The sequence below is a fragment of the Myxine glutinosa genome, chromosome 1, assembly GCF_964187855.1.
Source record: "Myxine glutinosa chromosome 1, kmMyxGlut1.1, whole genome shotgun sequence".
In the NCBI taxonomy this organism is placed as follows: domain Eukaryota; kingdom Metazoa; phylum Chordata; class Myxini; order Myxiniformes; family Myxinidae; genus Myxine; species Myxine glutinosa.
In genome coordinates, this window is record NC_136261.1 from 144636981 (window position 1) to 144653576 (window position 16596).

At 43.0% G+C, this 16596-nt stretch overlaps 1 protein-coding gene across 4 annotated transcripts in view; it reads left to right on the forward strand.

The window, feature by feature from the left end:
- NAT10 (N-acetyltransferase 10) overlaps positions 1 to 16596 on the forward strand; it is a 268591-nt gene that overhangs the window by 72629 nt on the left and 179366 nt on the right. For all 4 annotated transcript variants that reach the window (XM_078777865.1, XM_078777875.1, XM_078777870.1 and 1 more), the window contains exons 14-16: positions 2808 to 2932; positions 8026 to 8176; positions 8360 to 8456. In XM_078777865.1, coding sequence (XP_078633991.1) covers positions 2808 to 2932; positions 8026 to 8176; positions 8360 to 8456 — 373 coding nt within the window. The remainder of the gene's footprint in view (positions 1 to 2807; positions 2933 to 8025; positions 8177 to 8359; positions 8457 to 16596) is intronic.

Below are 16596 nucleotides of genomic sequence, written 5' to 3' on the forward strand. Positions count from 1 at the left end.
TATAGAGAGATATAGATAGATATAGAGAGATATAGATAGATATAGAGAGATATAGATATAGAGAGATATAGATAGATATAGATAGATAGATATAGATAGATATAGAGAGATATAGAGAGATATAGATAGATAAAGATAGATATAGATAGATATAGAGAGATATAGATAGATATAGATAGATATAGATAGATATAGAGAGATATAGAGAGATATAGAGAGATATAGAGAGATATAGAGAGATATAGATAGATATAGAGAGATATAGATAGATGTAGAGAGCTATAGATGGATATAGAGAGAGATATAGAGAGATATAGATAGATATAGAGAGATATAGAGAGATATAGATGTAGAGAGCTATAGAGAGCTATAGATATAGAGAGAGATAGATATAGAGAGATATAGAGAGATATAGATAGATATAGAGAGATATAGATATAGAGAGATATATAGAGAGCTATAGATAGATATAGAGAGATATAGATAGATATAGATAGATATAGAGAGATATAGATAGATATAGAGAGATATAGATAGATATATAAAGATATAGATATAGAGAGATATAGAGAGATATAGAGAGATATAGATAGATGTAGAGAGCTATAGATAGATATAGATAGATATAGAGAGATATAGAGAGATATAGATAGATGTAGAGAGCTATAGATAGATATAGAGAGATATAGAGAGATATAGATAGATGTAGAGAGCTATATATAGATATAGAGAGATATAGATAGATACAGAGATATAGAGAGATATAGATAGATATAGAGAGATATAGATAGATATAGAGAGATATAGAGAGATATTGATAGATATAGATAGATGTAGAGAGATATAGAGAGATATAGATAGATATAGAGAGATATAGATAGATATAGACAGATATAGAGAGATATAGAGAGATATAGATATAGAGAGATTTCGAGAGATTTCGAGAGATATAGAGAGATATAGAGAGATATAGATAGATATAGATAGATATAGAGAGATATAGAGAGAGACTGACTGACTGACATGTGATTCTGTGGAACCAGCCCAGAGTGGGTAGATGTACTATATTGTGCTCTGCACATAGGCCTTGTAGCTGTGAATAGTTCTAACTTTTCAAGAAAAGACATGGAATGTCAAAGAATGGCCAGTCTATAGCTGTCTTTGGAGACCAGATTTGCTATATGGTCGGCTCAGGGATGTAATGCTGAAGTCGAGGCCTATCATTTTGAGACTGAACCTCTTCCAGTAGCTGATCATAGAAATGAGGTATTGTGGTTTCATTTGACGAGCCTTCTGGGGCAACCAGGTGAACTGTGAGACTCGCTGATAAACTTGCAATTCCAAAAATATTGCCGACATCGCTTAAGTTGTTATCGTCTCCAAAAGGCTGGTTGGCTTAACGGTTTGGGTGCTGGCTTGGGATCCCAGAATCCTGAGTTTGTATCCCGGTCGATCGTTGAATTAACGCCAGGGGGGTTGACTCAGCCTGTCATCCTTCCGAGGTCGGCAAATTGGTTAACACTGGTAATTGGGGCACTGCATCAGCGGCACAAACGTGCTTCCAGGGAAATGATGCAACCAGCAGCCACAGGCTGCATTCGAAAACAACAACAACCATCTCAAAAAATGAAAATTGTTGTGAACAATGAATCTTTTGAAATTTTTATTTATTAGCTCTGCCACCGAAGATGGATGGAGGTTATGTTTTCACCCCTGTCTGTCTGTCTGTCTTTTTGTTTGTTTGTCTGTGAACAAGATGTCTCAGAAAGTTGTGGATGGATTCGGACGAAATTTGGTGGAGAGGTTGGGTATGTGACGAGGACGAAATGCTTCGATTTTGGTGAAGAACCAGATCTGGATATGGATATGAGAATTGAGTGATTCTTCACCATTGAGAGATAGGGCCAAAAATGATCCATAGTGCGATATCTCAAAACATTTTGGACGGATTCAGCCGAAACATGGTGGACAGGTTGTGTGTGTGACGAGGACTAATCTTTTCGATTTTCATGAAGATTTGAATCCAGATCCGGCCTATCAGTGGGATACAAAACGTAAACTGTTCAGCCTGGTGGAGGTGTGCGCTCTACCGAGTGCCCTTTTAGTTTATTTTACTTTGTCTCAGAGCATGTATGCTGGGACCTTTTAATCTGTACCAAACCAAACTCCAATAAACTAGTTTACCACACACAAATGTTTGCTAAACTTCATAGACATGCCAAGTGACAGTGAGCCACATATCGTCTGCTGTACACAAGTGTTTAACAATTTTGTTGTTTTGCAAGGGTCTTCCCTGTAAACCGTAAAAGGCTTTTTCCCAGTTTAAAAAAATCCCATAAATATACTGTTGACACAGAAAAAGTACAATAAAGTTTGAAGCAAATTTGTATTTGTTCTTTTTCTTCCCCATATCACTCGTTGTTAGTGGAAATGTGAAAATTTCTTCATTTGAAAAATTGGTTTCAAGTTTTTTTCATAACTCGGATCATCAAGTTTCTAGTACAAATTGCTTTCAAAGCACATGGGCTTTTATTACTCGCTGAAAAAGCAGAAAGGTTATTGTTTTTTGAAGAGTGCAATCCTTCAAGCAGGTAATACCGTTAGAATTTATTTGATGTAGGAAGTTAAAATTTCACATGTTGGTTTCTTAAGTGCACAAGAGTGTTCCAAGTTTTGTCAGAATCAGAAGCAGTTAGATTTTATTTGGAATTATTAGATATGAAATTTCAAAGTTTTATTGATATTGCAGTCGTTGCAAAGTCAATCGCGAGTTAAATGGAAGTATCAATGAGATGTTGTGCATTTAGGTATGAGGGGACGGGGCGCTCCCTGTCACTCAAGCTCATCCAGCAGCTCCGACAGCAAAGCGTGCAGAGCCAGCAAGCTAATGCAGCTGAGAATAAGGACTCTGCTACGACCAGGCTATCATCTGGTAAGGGTAAAAAAATTAACTTTGCCAAATGCCCTTAATTAAACAATTCCAGTGTTTTTCTTAATCGATGCCAAAATAATTGGTTTGTTTCACCTTTTTAACATCCTTGGGGCTTCTTCATTTATGCAGCACAAATGATTGCAATCATCTCCCTCCCTGGTTATTGGTAGCATTTTAAAGCCCCAAATCTCAAGTTGGTGTTGTCATAGTGTTCTCCATCAAAAGCTTACTGTACCATAATACCTGCCCACCCAGTTCACCACAATCCCAATCTCTGCTTCTGTGTACCTCTCCATTGCATTGCATTGCATTGTCTTGTTTCTTCTGTACATGACCTACCGCTCTCCCAACTGTGATGACACCATGTGTGAAACTCTAAAGCCTACTTTAATTGTCTGCTGGTTTCCCCCATCCCAACACTCCCTTCCTAATCTGTGGTGACTTCAATTGTCATTATTCCAGCTGGCTGAGTGTCAGTCCTCGAACCACTTTGCCATGGTATTGCAGCCACTACCTTTTGACATTACAGTACAGCCTTAACCAATTTAATGATTACAAACCATATTTCCCCAACTTGCTGCCATTCTGCTTGATTTGATTTTGTCCAACTTTTCCTTCAACCTCTCTTTCCCTTCCTCCACTCCCCATTGATCCTTTGATCATGTACATTTGAAAGTGTCTGTTTTATTGGTGGTTTTCAGGGATTCGATAAGGTACCTCTGTGTCTGGTGGTTTAATCAGTTAAATTTGTTTGGCCTCCTGTCCACCATCTTTTCCACCAACCCGTCCACTATCTCTTCATCTCTGGGCATAGTACCTCGGACTAATTTATCAACCAACTACTGTTCTATGTTGATCTGTTCATACCTTGGATAACCTGGAAGTTTGCGCACATGGCTCTGAGTTGTCTAGCCTGGGTTTGAAACTTAGCCCAGAGGCAATTCATCAATGTGTGTGCAGTCTCTTGTGCAAGTAAGTAGTAATAGCTGCCACGCCTGACCCAGCAAGGTCATTGTAGATGGTTCCGGTGGCTCTATAGATGTGCCTGACATGGCGCTTCTCTTGTGGTGTGACATTTTCTCGTCTAGTAAGCATCTCAGCGGCCAATATTGCTTCGTGGCTCATTCTTCTCTATCTGTAAATATCTATAGCCTGTGGGGTAAGGGGGAGACTGTCTTTCCAGCGAAGATGGGGTCTGCCAACCTTCTTTGCATAGCACCATACTGTTTTGCAAACATTGTTTTTGGTGATTAATGTCAGCTCTTACACGAGCCTTGATCTTGTATACAAAAAATAATAATATATACATACAATATCTGCTTTATGGTCCATACTTTATCTATGAGGATGAGGTATTCCACCCAACTTAGCTGACTACGGGCGATCAAGGAATTCACACCCTCAATGGGAATGATTGAGGATGGCATATTTTGTGAAATGATCCTCTCACTTCACATGCAAGATGTGGTGGAGAAGCCTTTTTTGAAGCTTGCGTAAACTTCTAACGTTATACTGTTAGATTGTCCATGTCTTCTACCCATAGAGCACAACCGGTGTCATGCAATGTTAAATACGAGAACCTTTGTGGCCGTTGTTAAGTCCATGTGTTACGGATTCGTCACTTCCGTCTTTGTGGTTGTCATCCACTTGAAGCATTTTTAGTTTCATGTACTATTATTGTTACAGTTTGAGTGTGAAATGGAGATAACTGTCTTCAAAGGTAAAAATAATGTCTCAGAAGGAAAACGAGATGGGTGAGGGAGAAAACGGAAGAAGAAGAAGAAGAGGCGGGCGAGCGGATCGAGTGAGATCGGGAAAGGAAGGCCTATCTGCTTCGAGGTGTTGAGCGGACGGAATTCACACCCTCAATGGGAATGATTGAGGATGGCATATTTTGTGAAATGATCCTCTCACTTCACATGCAAGATGCGGTGGAGAAGCCTTTTTTGAAGCTAGCGTAAACTTCTAACGTTATACTGTTAGATTGTCCATGTCTTCTTCCCATAGAGCACAACCGGTGTCATGCAATGTTAAATACGAGAACCTTTGTGGCCGTTGTTAAGTCCATGTGTTACGGATTCGTCACTTCCGTCTTTGTGGTTGTCATCCACTTGAAGCATTTTTAGTTTCATGTACTATTATTGTTACAGTTTGAGTGTGAAATGGAGATAACTGTCTTCAAAGGTAAAAATAATGTCTCAGAAGGAAAACGAGATGGGTGAGGGAGAAAACGGAAGAAGAAGAAGAAGAGGCGGGCAAGCGGATCTAGTGAGATCGGGAAAGGAAGGCCTATCTGCTTCGAGGTGTTGAGCGGACGCTGGTGGACATTGGTCACGAGCGAATATTGGTTTCCCCGGGAAAGGGATTCCTGTGACAGTGTCGTTATTGCTGTGGCAAATAAACCTGCGTGACGGGTTTTGCTTTTGGTTCCGAAAGTGAATCATCGCTAGAGAGCAGGTATGCCTCCATTACCGGCACGTCCGCCATTTCACCTCGCACCAGCCATTCGCCTGGTTCTCGTGTTTGTCGTGGATTTCGCTTGGGAACTCGCGGTTCTTCGCGGTTCTCCGCTTGGGAGCCGCTGATCGTTCATGTCAGCGTCATTGTCTGGTGAACCGAAGGTGTGAATTCCCAGTCGCCTTTTGGGTGAACTTTTACCGGACCGACGTCGGCCCGACACCTCACCAAGTGGCTCGTCTGCAGCGTCGACTGTTAGCCGTTCTGGGTTCAGGTCTCAGTACGACCTTTTCTTGTGATCACGAGAGCCAAGGGGATCGACTTTGGCCTGGTATCGTGACACAGTGACTTTGGGGGATGTTACCGATTGCTCACGTGGGAATACCGTGAGTTATTGATTCAGGAAATTGGTGGTACCATCATAGAAATTATATGGTGTTTGCTGTGCAAGTGAGGTTTTCTTGTACGTGCGTTACTTGTTATTATTGTGTGGTTTTAATACAATACTTGGTTTTTGTAACAATTGATTGGTGTGGTTTCACCATTGGTCATTGGCACACATAATAGCACATCTTTCTGCCGTGACTCCTTTCGGGGCTCGGAGGTACACCATGGCCGGGGTTTTTGGGGGGAGCACGTAACACGTCATTAAAGACGCTATTGTATCTGTGTCACAAGGCTGAAGAAGCTTAATTCGATTCTCAATGTCATAATTGATATTGTATGAGCTTGAGAGGTAGCTGCCAAGACAAATGGTACCCTCAATTGTAAATGAGCTTGCAGGCCAAAGCATACCACTTATGTTTTGCGACAATTGATGTGTCCAAATTCCTTGCTGATTGCACTGTCGTGGTTGATCACACGTTCTCACATTGCAATTTCTTTCCAGAAAAGGGCAATATCATCGGCATTTGTGCCTCGCGCAGAAAACAATGCTCCATTTTAGAGTCGGCTTTAAGACCCTCAGGCCCATGCCAGAAATGGGGGTGGGGCACTCCCTCCTCTCTCTCAAAACATTGGCACCGATCTTAGGCCTGGCCCATATAACAAGCCTGTACCTCGAGGGACTGGAGCTGCGCCAGAAGAGTGAGCACGGCTCGTTGGGATCTGCCCCATGAGTCGAGCACCACCGCCTGAGGAGCTTCACTTGGACCCTTGTGATCCTCCCTGACACAGTTGCTGGCACCATTCGCCAGTGCTTCATGGGGTCCATTCCCATCATCAGAATGAAGTCAGTGCCTAACACCAGCACAGCACCATTCGGAATCTAAGAACGTCTGGTGTGCCAGGAAAGTGAGGTACCGAACCATTACAGGGTGCTTGGGTCGGGAATGTAACACAGTAGGAGTGTGGAAAGCAGTTGGCCAAATCTGATTTGGCCATGGTTTGGCCATCCTCTGTTGACCACCATAGGATATGGGTGGGACAAGCAGGCCAGATCGGTATCCCACCTGGCACCACAGACCAGCGAAGCTCATGCCTTTCTCGTGTGGCGCCCGGCAACACACCCAGCCCATAGAGAGAGGTAGCTCCATAAGGATTTACCTCTTACTCAAAGCCACTTCTCCATCTGGCCAATTTACCATCTGCAGCTCCAGACAAAGCTTGCCAAAACTTGATTATTCATTTTGGCAGATTGAGCTGCACTGTGACACCCCTCTCCCCCTCACCCCCCCCCCCTCCCAAATGGCTTGACAAAGGTCGAGAGGTAGGAGGTCCGTTGCTGAGGTCATATCAACTGATAACTGTCTGGGGCTACTCAGAAAAGGCAGAAACATAATTCTAATTGCCTGATCATGTTCTCCCTTAATAACTTGGGCCAGGACATGGTCCCGCCTTATTGAGGTGATATGATAACTTGTGTCCAGCAAGTACGCAGAAGGGCAACCAAGGCTCCAGGTGACCTTGTCAAAACACGGGCTTTCCAGTCCTGTTCCGGCATGGCCAATGCAATGGCTTAAGGCTTCTATTCAGTATCCAGCTATTTCACCAAAATGTCACGCATCCTGGCAGCCAGAACATAGGCTTGCCAATTGGGCATGCATACACCATCAGGAGGAGCCTCGTCTAATCCAACTAATCTGGCCTTGTCCTGATTGCACTGTAGTGATCGATTACATGTTATATCGTTGCTGCCAGAAAAGGGCAATATTATCGGCATATTGATCTTGTGCAGAAAAAAATGCTCCCTTTTAGAGTCCAATGCTCTGATCACTTTCCATCAGTCACGCTTACCCAGGTTATTGCTCCTTGGACATGTTTTTTTCATAGCCTCTAAGGCTTGTGGAGGAGCGGTGACACAAATCACACACTCATGTAGACAGATACATGAGACAATATGAGACTTGCCATTCACACAAACACACCCGCTGAGATTGGGGGGGAAGTGACAGCATCTTCCCAGAGCACTCTGGGTACGATCGACGGTAACATCATGTACAGACATGAGTAATGTATTGGGAAATAGTTTTTGTGACCTTGTGTTCCAAACAGATTTCCCCTGATCTGGAAAAACCTAGTCAGTAAAATTCCAATGGAGAGCATTTACTAGGTTTTTCCAGATGAAGGGAGGGATGTGGAAGCACGCATCTTTGTTTTGATGGTATATCTTCATTGCTTCTTCATTCTTCCTACAGCCAGGACGTTGCACGAAACATCACTTTCGGAGTCAATCCGATATAGCCCGGGTGACCCTGTGGAGAAATGGCTCAATGATCTTCTCTGCCTGGACTGCCTTAATGTGCAATGTGTCTCTATTGGCTGTCCTATGCCAGACTTGTGCGACCTGTATCCTTTTACTACAATTGGGAATCTATGGACATCAATGTGCCATTGTATATCTTCATATACTTCAAAGCAAATTACAACCTTTTATATTTATTTATTTTGTTTTTAATTTTAATTTCCTTTTCCAAGTTGAGATTAACTCGCCGTTCACTTTCCCATCATGATTTTCCTGACACCATGCAGTTACTATGTGAATAGAGATACCCTGTTCTGTTACCATCAGGCCTCCGAGACATTTCTGCATAGACTTATGGGCCTCTATGTTGCTTCACATTACAAGGTTTGACATGCAGGTCACGTGGATCAAACGATCAATTTTGTTTTTTTTAATCTTTGATTTACTTGTCATTCTCATCAATTATTTTGATAAGATGTACAAAGGTTTGTTGTCGAGCATCCAGCTTTTTCTGTGGCATCAAATTATCTGTTAACACGGTGCATCTGTGCCGGGGATATAATACCCTTGCGAAGGACTGAAACTGTGATTTTTTTTTTTTTTTAAATACAACATCAAGGCTCGTGAAAGAGCTAACATTAATCACACAAAAAGTCAAACCGACACATAAAACACAAAATAAGGGGAGCGGTAGACAAGAGGGGGAGAGAGGGGGAAGGACACAAACACATTTGAGAGCAGGGACATCGAGAGAAATGTGGGAGGGAGAGGGCTTGGGGGGAGGTGGGAGAGGTATAAAACATATGAACACTGCAAGGACTTCCAGGAAAGAAGTTGGAATTAAAAAAAAAAAGTGTATCTGGGGTGAATTAGCAGGGGTAGAAGAGATCAAGGTTTTGGATGGGGGAAGATAAGAGATGGTGGTGAACAGCTGTTTTAAAGACCTGGAGGGAGGAGTGGGATTGAAGGGAGTTTGTTCCAGAGGCGGGAGAAAAGAGGAATGAAGGAGTGAAGGTGAGCAGAGAGCCTAGATTTAGGCAGTTTAACCATAAGAGAGTTGCTGCCAGATCTGGTGCGACCTGTAGGAATATTTGGGGGACAGAGCCCAGAGGGAGCTGGGGGAGCAAGGCCGGAGAGGAGTCGGTAGAAGACAGAAAACCCACCAACCTGCCTGCGGTGAGTGAGTGAAAGGCCTTTGGAGTTAGCTTCATCGCAGGAGATTCCAATGATTGTGAAAGCTTTGGTTTCAACAGCGTGAAGCCGAGCTAGGTGTGAGGCAGGAGCACCGGCCCAGAGAGGGGGAACAGTATTCCATTGAGCTGCATATGAGAGCCTTGTATGTGGTGAGGAGCTCAGGTGTGCCAAGGAAGGACTTCGCACGACGGAGGATGCCCAGTCGGCGACTGGCTTTGGAGGCCAGCTTGGAAATGTGGTTTTCCCAAGAAAGATCATGGCAGACAGTGAGACCCAAAAGCTTGAGCGACAGAACTTCTTGGAGAGGATTGTTCAGAAAGTAGATGGGAGGGTTTTCCAGTCGGTCTTTTCGGAGAGACATAGTAAGAGTGTGAGATTTGTCAGGATTGAAAGACATGTTCCACTTGTTTGACCAGTCTGTGATTTTGTCCAGGTCTGCAGAGAGTTAGGAGGCTGCAGACTGCCGATGTGAGGGATGAGGAATGGAGTGGCAGATAGTGGTCATCAGCAAAGAGATAGAGAGGATTTTCCAGAGAGTCGGAGAGATCATTGATACAACAACAACAACAACAACATGCATTTTAAGGCCATTTCCCCACTCTGGTTAGCCTTGCGGCGGTCCCCATGACAATCTTCTCCATATTGCTCTATTTTCTGCATCTCTCCTTGTTAACCCCCTTGCCCGCATTTCTTCTTCCACCATCCTTAGCCAAGTCTTTCTCGGTCTTCCCTGTCCTCTACTTCCTTCTACATTCATTTCCATCACTCTTCTCAACCAGTCACTTTCATCCTTCCTCAACCCATGACCAAACCATCTCAACCTGTTCCTCTTCACAGCATCAATCACAGGCTCTATTCCCATCATCTTTCACAATTCATCATTTGTCTTCCTCTCTCTCAACGATACTCCGCACATCCACCGAACCATTCGCATTTTTTTTAAAGACCTTTAAAGGTCTTTAAAGATCTGGTGGGAGAGATCATTGATGAAGACCAGAAATAGCACAGGGCCCAGAACACTACCTTGGGGAACTCCAGCCAGAACAGGAAGGGGAAATGAGAGAAATCCATTCAGGGCCACACGTTGCCTACGACCAGAGAGGAAGTCCGCAAGCCATGAGTGGAGATTTCCATGGATACCATCGGAGGAGATTTTGGTGAGCATAGCTGGGTGCCAGACCATATCGAAGGCACGTGATATGTCAAGGGAGACAGCGCTGATTTCCTGTTTGGCATTGAAGACCTCCATCCATTGTTGAGACAGCAGAAGCAACATGTCCAGAGTTGAATGACCTGGTCTGAATCCAAATTGATGATCAGAGATCAAGCCATTGGAGAAGCGGAAGGATTTGATATCCGAAGCAATGATGGATTCGATGTCTTTGCTGATAATTGGGAGCAGGCTGATTGGTCTGTAGTTGCAAGGATCTGTTTTTGCACGTTTTTTGTGTAAAGCGGTAATGTTTGCTGATTTCCAAGATGCTGGCAGATGACCTTGAGCAAAATTAAGGGTGAAAAGAACAGAGAGAGAGTGAGATCGAGCGGCAGAGCAGGATTTTAGGACCTGTGGGCTGATGTCGTCTGGTCCAGTTGCAGAATCAGTCGAGGTTTGACAAAAACTTCTCCACCTTGTCAGGAGAGAAGGACATGGAGTCCAGGAGCAGTTGGGGTCGACTGGGAAATGTGGGAACAGGGAGAGATGGGTTTCGGACACAAGATTTTGAGGCAAACAGAGTTGAGGCATTCGGCTTTGTCACGTGCGGTGTCAACTGTGTAGCCATTTGAGGTAAGGGAGGGGATGGAGGGGGGACAAACACCAGAAACGGATTTGACCAGACGCCACCAGGATTTGGAGGAAGGAGACAGGTTTGAGAGTTCAATCTTGAGTGTGGAGAGATAGCGCTTCCTGGCACTCCTGAGGGCAGACACACACTTGTTCCGAGCTTGGTGGAAGGAACTGAGATTGCCTTCAGTTGGATTTGCCTTCCAAGAGGCAAAGGCAAGTTTTTTCAGGGCAACTGCCTCACCACAAGATTCAGTGTACCATGGACGGGAGGAAGGGTAAGACAACTGAAGACGAGATGGGATAAATCTGTGCATGAGAGAGCAGTTTGCTTTGGAAGAATTCCCAGGGAGAATTGATGTCAGAGGCAGTAGAGATGGGAGACCAGTCTAGATGATTGATGGCTGCTTGCAGACCGTGCCAGTCTACTACGTTACATATAACTACGTTAAAATACTACGTTACGTATGACCACTATTCCCAAAGAATCGCCCTCGTGAAATTCACGGGAGGCAAAAAGGCGGGAAGACGTTTCTTATAATAAAAGGATGCAAAATGAAAAGTAGAGAGGGGGGGAAACACCAACAGCAGAGTAGAAGGCCAAGATAGACGGAGAATTGGAGAAAGTGTGGGGAGGAATGGCAGGCAGGAGAGAATGCATGCATGCATGGGGTAGACAAGATGGATACAGAAGGAAACTCCAATGAGGGAAAACTGGAAATGTAGATTGAGGAGGGATTGTGGGGGGAGTGGTTAACGAGGGTAGAAGAGATCATGGCTTTGGATTGGGGCCAATCTGAGATTGTGTTGAACAGCTGTCTTGAAGACCTGGAGGGAAGAATGAGATTGAAGATAATGTGGAAATTGTTTCCCCAGGTGGGGGAAAAGAGGAACAAATGAATGGAGGTGAGCAGTGATCCGGGATTTAGGTATTTTCAACAGAAGGGTGTTGAGGGTGGACCATGTGTACCTTGCAGAAACCTGGAGGGGACAAAGTATGGAAAGAGTAGAAGGTGCAAGACCAGCAAGGAGGCGGAAGAAGACAGAGAGATCACTGACCTGTCTGTGATGGCGAAGTGATAGGCCCATGGACTCAGCTTCATCATGGGAGTTTCCCATAATTTTGATGGCCTTGGTTTCCACAGCGCCAAGCTGAGCAAGATGTGAAGCAACGTAGCCAGTCCAGATGGGGGAGGGGGGTGGGGATGGGGGGAGGGGAGGAGAGGGGGGAAAGGGGCGGCAGTACTCCATCAAGCTGCGTGTGGATGAAGACCTTGTAGTGGGGTACCATAGTGAAAATGTCGTTACACGGTGGACAAAAGCACAATTTTTTCACCAAAGCATCTCCATGGTATAGCTTCTAGAAAAAAATTAAGCTCCAAAAAAAATGATGATGGGAAGTGTAACATCTGACGTCATTATAACGTCATCAGCTAATTATTATGTAATCATATATAAAAAAAAACAATGACTTAGAACTAAGGTGTTAAGTGCATTTTAACATCAAAATATATGTTTCCGAGGTCAAGGATTTCAATGCACTTTTCATTTTTTATTTTAGACAATCTTTAAAAGATTTATGATGTCATTATGACGTCATAAGCGAATTATTTCGCAATCATAATTAAAAAATGAATTAGTTAGAACTAGGCTATTAAGTGTATTTTGACATCGAAATATATGTTTCCGAGGTCAAGGAATTCACTGCAATTGTCATTTTTCTTCTTAGACAATGTTTAAAAGATTTATGACATCATTCTGACATCATCCAGCAAAAAATAGAAACATGAGACTTTGAAGAGACTCAACATAGAGAAGAAAGTCTTTCTCTCTGTGCGCACGAATGAATATCATGATCAAGATCTCTGTTCGCAGCACTATGTCCCAGTACTGGAAAGTCGGACTCTTCTTTGCCATAGCCAGTCTCCAGGCCTCAAATGTCTCACTGTCACTGGACATAGCAGCTTGCTCATATGCTTCTTGTTGTAACCGTGATAGAGCTAAGGCAGTCACTTGGTGGGCATGTCGTGTCCGTGTCACATGAGCGGCATTGATGAAAGAGTTAGCTGTACCAGATGTTGCTACACCTGAATCAGTTAGAGCTACAGTCCAGCCACTCTGATCTAGGAAATCTCCCAGTGCATTCCACAAGGCCTTCTCCAAATGGAACCTGCCAAACATGATCAGGAATTCATTTTCACCGTGCAGGCCAGGTCCATTGAATATACTTGCAGTTCGCAAAAATTGGACAGTCACAAGTGAGTACTGGAATCTGGCCAGGGTTGAGGAACTCTATGATGGACTTCAATATATTCATGGCGTGCTTTATCATGGCTGGTGAGTCTGCCTTATCTTGAAATAGTGGTAGAAGAGCAATCAAGGCAGGGGGATCGAGCGGAGGTGATTGCTGAGATGCATGATAGGCAGCCCATGAGATAGTGTCTCCCTTCTCACTTGCATTTCCATCAAGAAGCTTGGAAGCATGCTGAATCCATTTCTCCTCCTTTTCTTTTGCTTCTTCAAGCCTCCCATTTACAGGTGTCATGATGACCTGTGGTACACTGGTATTTGATGCTTTCAGATGTACTGATTGAATTATGCTAAACGAATCTAGAAGGTGAGGTTTCTCATTTGGATTTGCAGGAAGAAAGCAAGTTTCCACCCGAACACGTCCGAGATTATCTTGTGTAGGAAATTGGATGACACTTATACCACTTCCATGGAACGATCCTTTGGCTGTAGTGGAAGAGGGATTATGGTCGATGTTATCCAGTGCACCAATGGTGAAGAGACCTTTCCTGAGAATAGATGGGCACACAATTTGGTCAGCAGTGAATTGGTCACACATTGCAGATGACAATTTATTCTCCAGTTGCAGAACCCGACTGTATGAGATGCTCAACCCTAGTTTAGCCAGTTGATCACTGAGTGTTCTGTTCCTTGTCAATGTGTGGATATTCAAGCCAATGTATACTGGAAGTGGAGGTTCTCTTTCATGAGACTGTCGTTTGGGAGTAGCCAGTTTCGTGCACCTTTTCTTTGAATTGTGGAGAAATAACTGGGCGATTGTTTGAGAAGCCTGTGTGTCATTAACATTGCTCTTCAAGTTTGGTCCATAAAGGATCATTGATGACAGGAGTGTAAGACTGGGAAGCATTGTCTGGCACTTAGGGGGAAAACTGCCAGAAAACTTGAAATGTGTTTCTCCAACATTTCTTCTCTGCATATTTTTGCTACTTTTGCAAAAAGTAGCGCTTCTGATTGATAGTCATGTTCATGCAGAGCATCTTTCAGCATTTGTTGCATGCCTTCTGGAAATACAAGAACAATGTTCTTGCCATCTGTCTGTTCTTGCACACCGGTGTCGGCAAAGTGCTCAAGAAGCCTGCTTTTCAACCGGCTCTTGTTAATTGACACATCATGCCCAAGATTTTGAAGACGGCGTTCATACATCTCATGAAGATCTGAAAACTTGAACAGGTATGTCCCATCCTCAACGGCAAACTCAACATAAGACACCAACTCCACAAACGCTCTGACATCTGCTCGTTCTCTCTCCGTGTTGGAAGAAACACCTTCACGGCGATGAGCCCGATGTCTGTTTCTGTATCGTGTTAAACAGTTCAGGTGGTACTTGGCTTCTAGGGCGATTAAATCACCCCCTGTTATTTTGTACAAGAGTTGGTCATCCTGCATATCAGTTGCCATCTTTCTGAGGGACTGATCAGCGCCAAATGTTTGGAAGTTGTGTAATTTTTGGTCGCCTGTTTTTTCACAGAAGATGCACACACACTTGGCATCAAATACCGACTGCCGCTTTGACCGTCGCATCTCAAGAGCTTCGGCTTCATGTTTTCTTTTCCTCATTACTTGTCTGTTGAGTTTGGAATTGTTGAATTTCTGATGGCAAGAACGATGCCATGAAGCATTATTTTTCACAAAAGTTTCTACTGTTCCTTCTGTTACATATTCTACATCAACTGGCAGTGCATTTATTTTTCTGAACTCCTCAACATTTCCCAGGAATGCAGCGTATACTTCTCTGGCATTACGTTTAAATCCTTTCTGTGGACAAGATAGTTTTTCCGGTGTAGTTTTCTTGCAGATTATACAAGCACTCCAATCCATGATGACCTGAAATTGAAAGGAAATAGTCCACATAAGCATAAAAAGTACAATATCCAAACCAATATTATACGTTACAATGCTGTAATTTGATAGAAAATTCATAAATACTTTTATTCGTTTCTTGCATTTCTAAATTTGAATAGCTAGACTAAGATCGCGTATATTCCAGGGAATGTATTGTTTGAACATGGTCTTAAATCACATTTGAGACCGGGCACCCTTGCATTTATCCCCTAATTCTTATGTTTTATTTTCATTTGTTTTGTTTTATTATTTTTATTTTTTTACACATTTGAGTAATGACATAACTGCAACATAGTGAGCTAAAAAAGGCTTATATATCAATTACCTGTTTCTTGAAATATTAAATTAATGACAAAATCTCGGCACAGTACTTCGCAACCTTATGGTATACATTAATTTGTGCTAATATCTTTATTCTTTTGTGACGTCATTATGACGTCATTAAATACACTTCCTGTCATCAGATTTTTTGGAGCTTACCCTCTTTTTGATCCTTATACATGGGCAAAGCTGTGGTGAAAAAATTGTGCTTTTGTCCACAGTGTAACGGTCCTTGGCATTTTTGTTAATAAGGTACCTCACTATTGTAGGTGGATAGGAGTTCAGTTGTGCCAAGGAAGGGCTTCTTTTTTTTTTGCCGTTTTTGGGATGAGTTTTTGATGAAAAGATGAGATGGGGATGAGTTTTTACACCTTTTACCTCTGCCCCCCCCCCCCCCCCCCAATGGTGGACAGAGGTTGTGTTTTCACCCCAGTTTGTCTGTCTGTTTGTTTGTCTGTGAGCATGATATCTCAAAAAGTTGTGGACTGATTTGGACAATTTGCTGGACAGATTGGGGGTGTGACAAGGACGAATTGATTAGATTTTGATGAAGATCCGGATGCTAGAATTTTTAAATTTCTTCTTCGCCATTGATAGAGAGGACTGAAAACAATTTATGGAATGATATTTCAAAAAGTTGTGGACGGTTTCGAATGAAACTTGGTGGATAGGTCAGATGTGTGACAAAGAAGAAGTGATTCTATTTTGGTGAAGATCCGGATGCGGATCCGAAAATTTTTTGATTTTTCAAAAATATTCTTCGTCGTCCAAAGATGGGAGGAAACAAAATACAACACAATATTGCAAAAACGTTGTGGATGGCTTATGACAAAACTAATTGGATGAGTTGGGTATGTGTCAAAAACAAACTAATTTGATTTTCGTTCAGGTCCGGATGCAGGTCTGGATCTGGCCTATCAGTGGGATACAAAATGTAAAACGTTGACCCTGGTGGAGGTGTGTGCTCTACCCAGTGCCATTATTGTTACCTCCACCACCACACCCCTGTCTGTCTCTGTCTGTCTGTGAACAGGATATCTCAAAAAATTATGTAAAGATTTGGACGAAATTTGG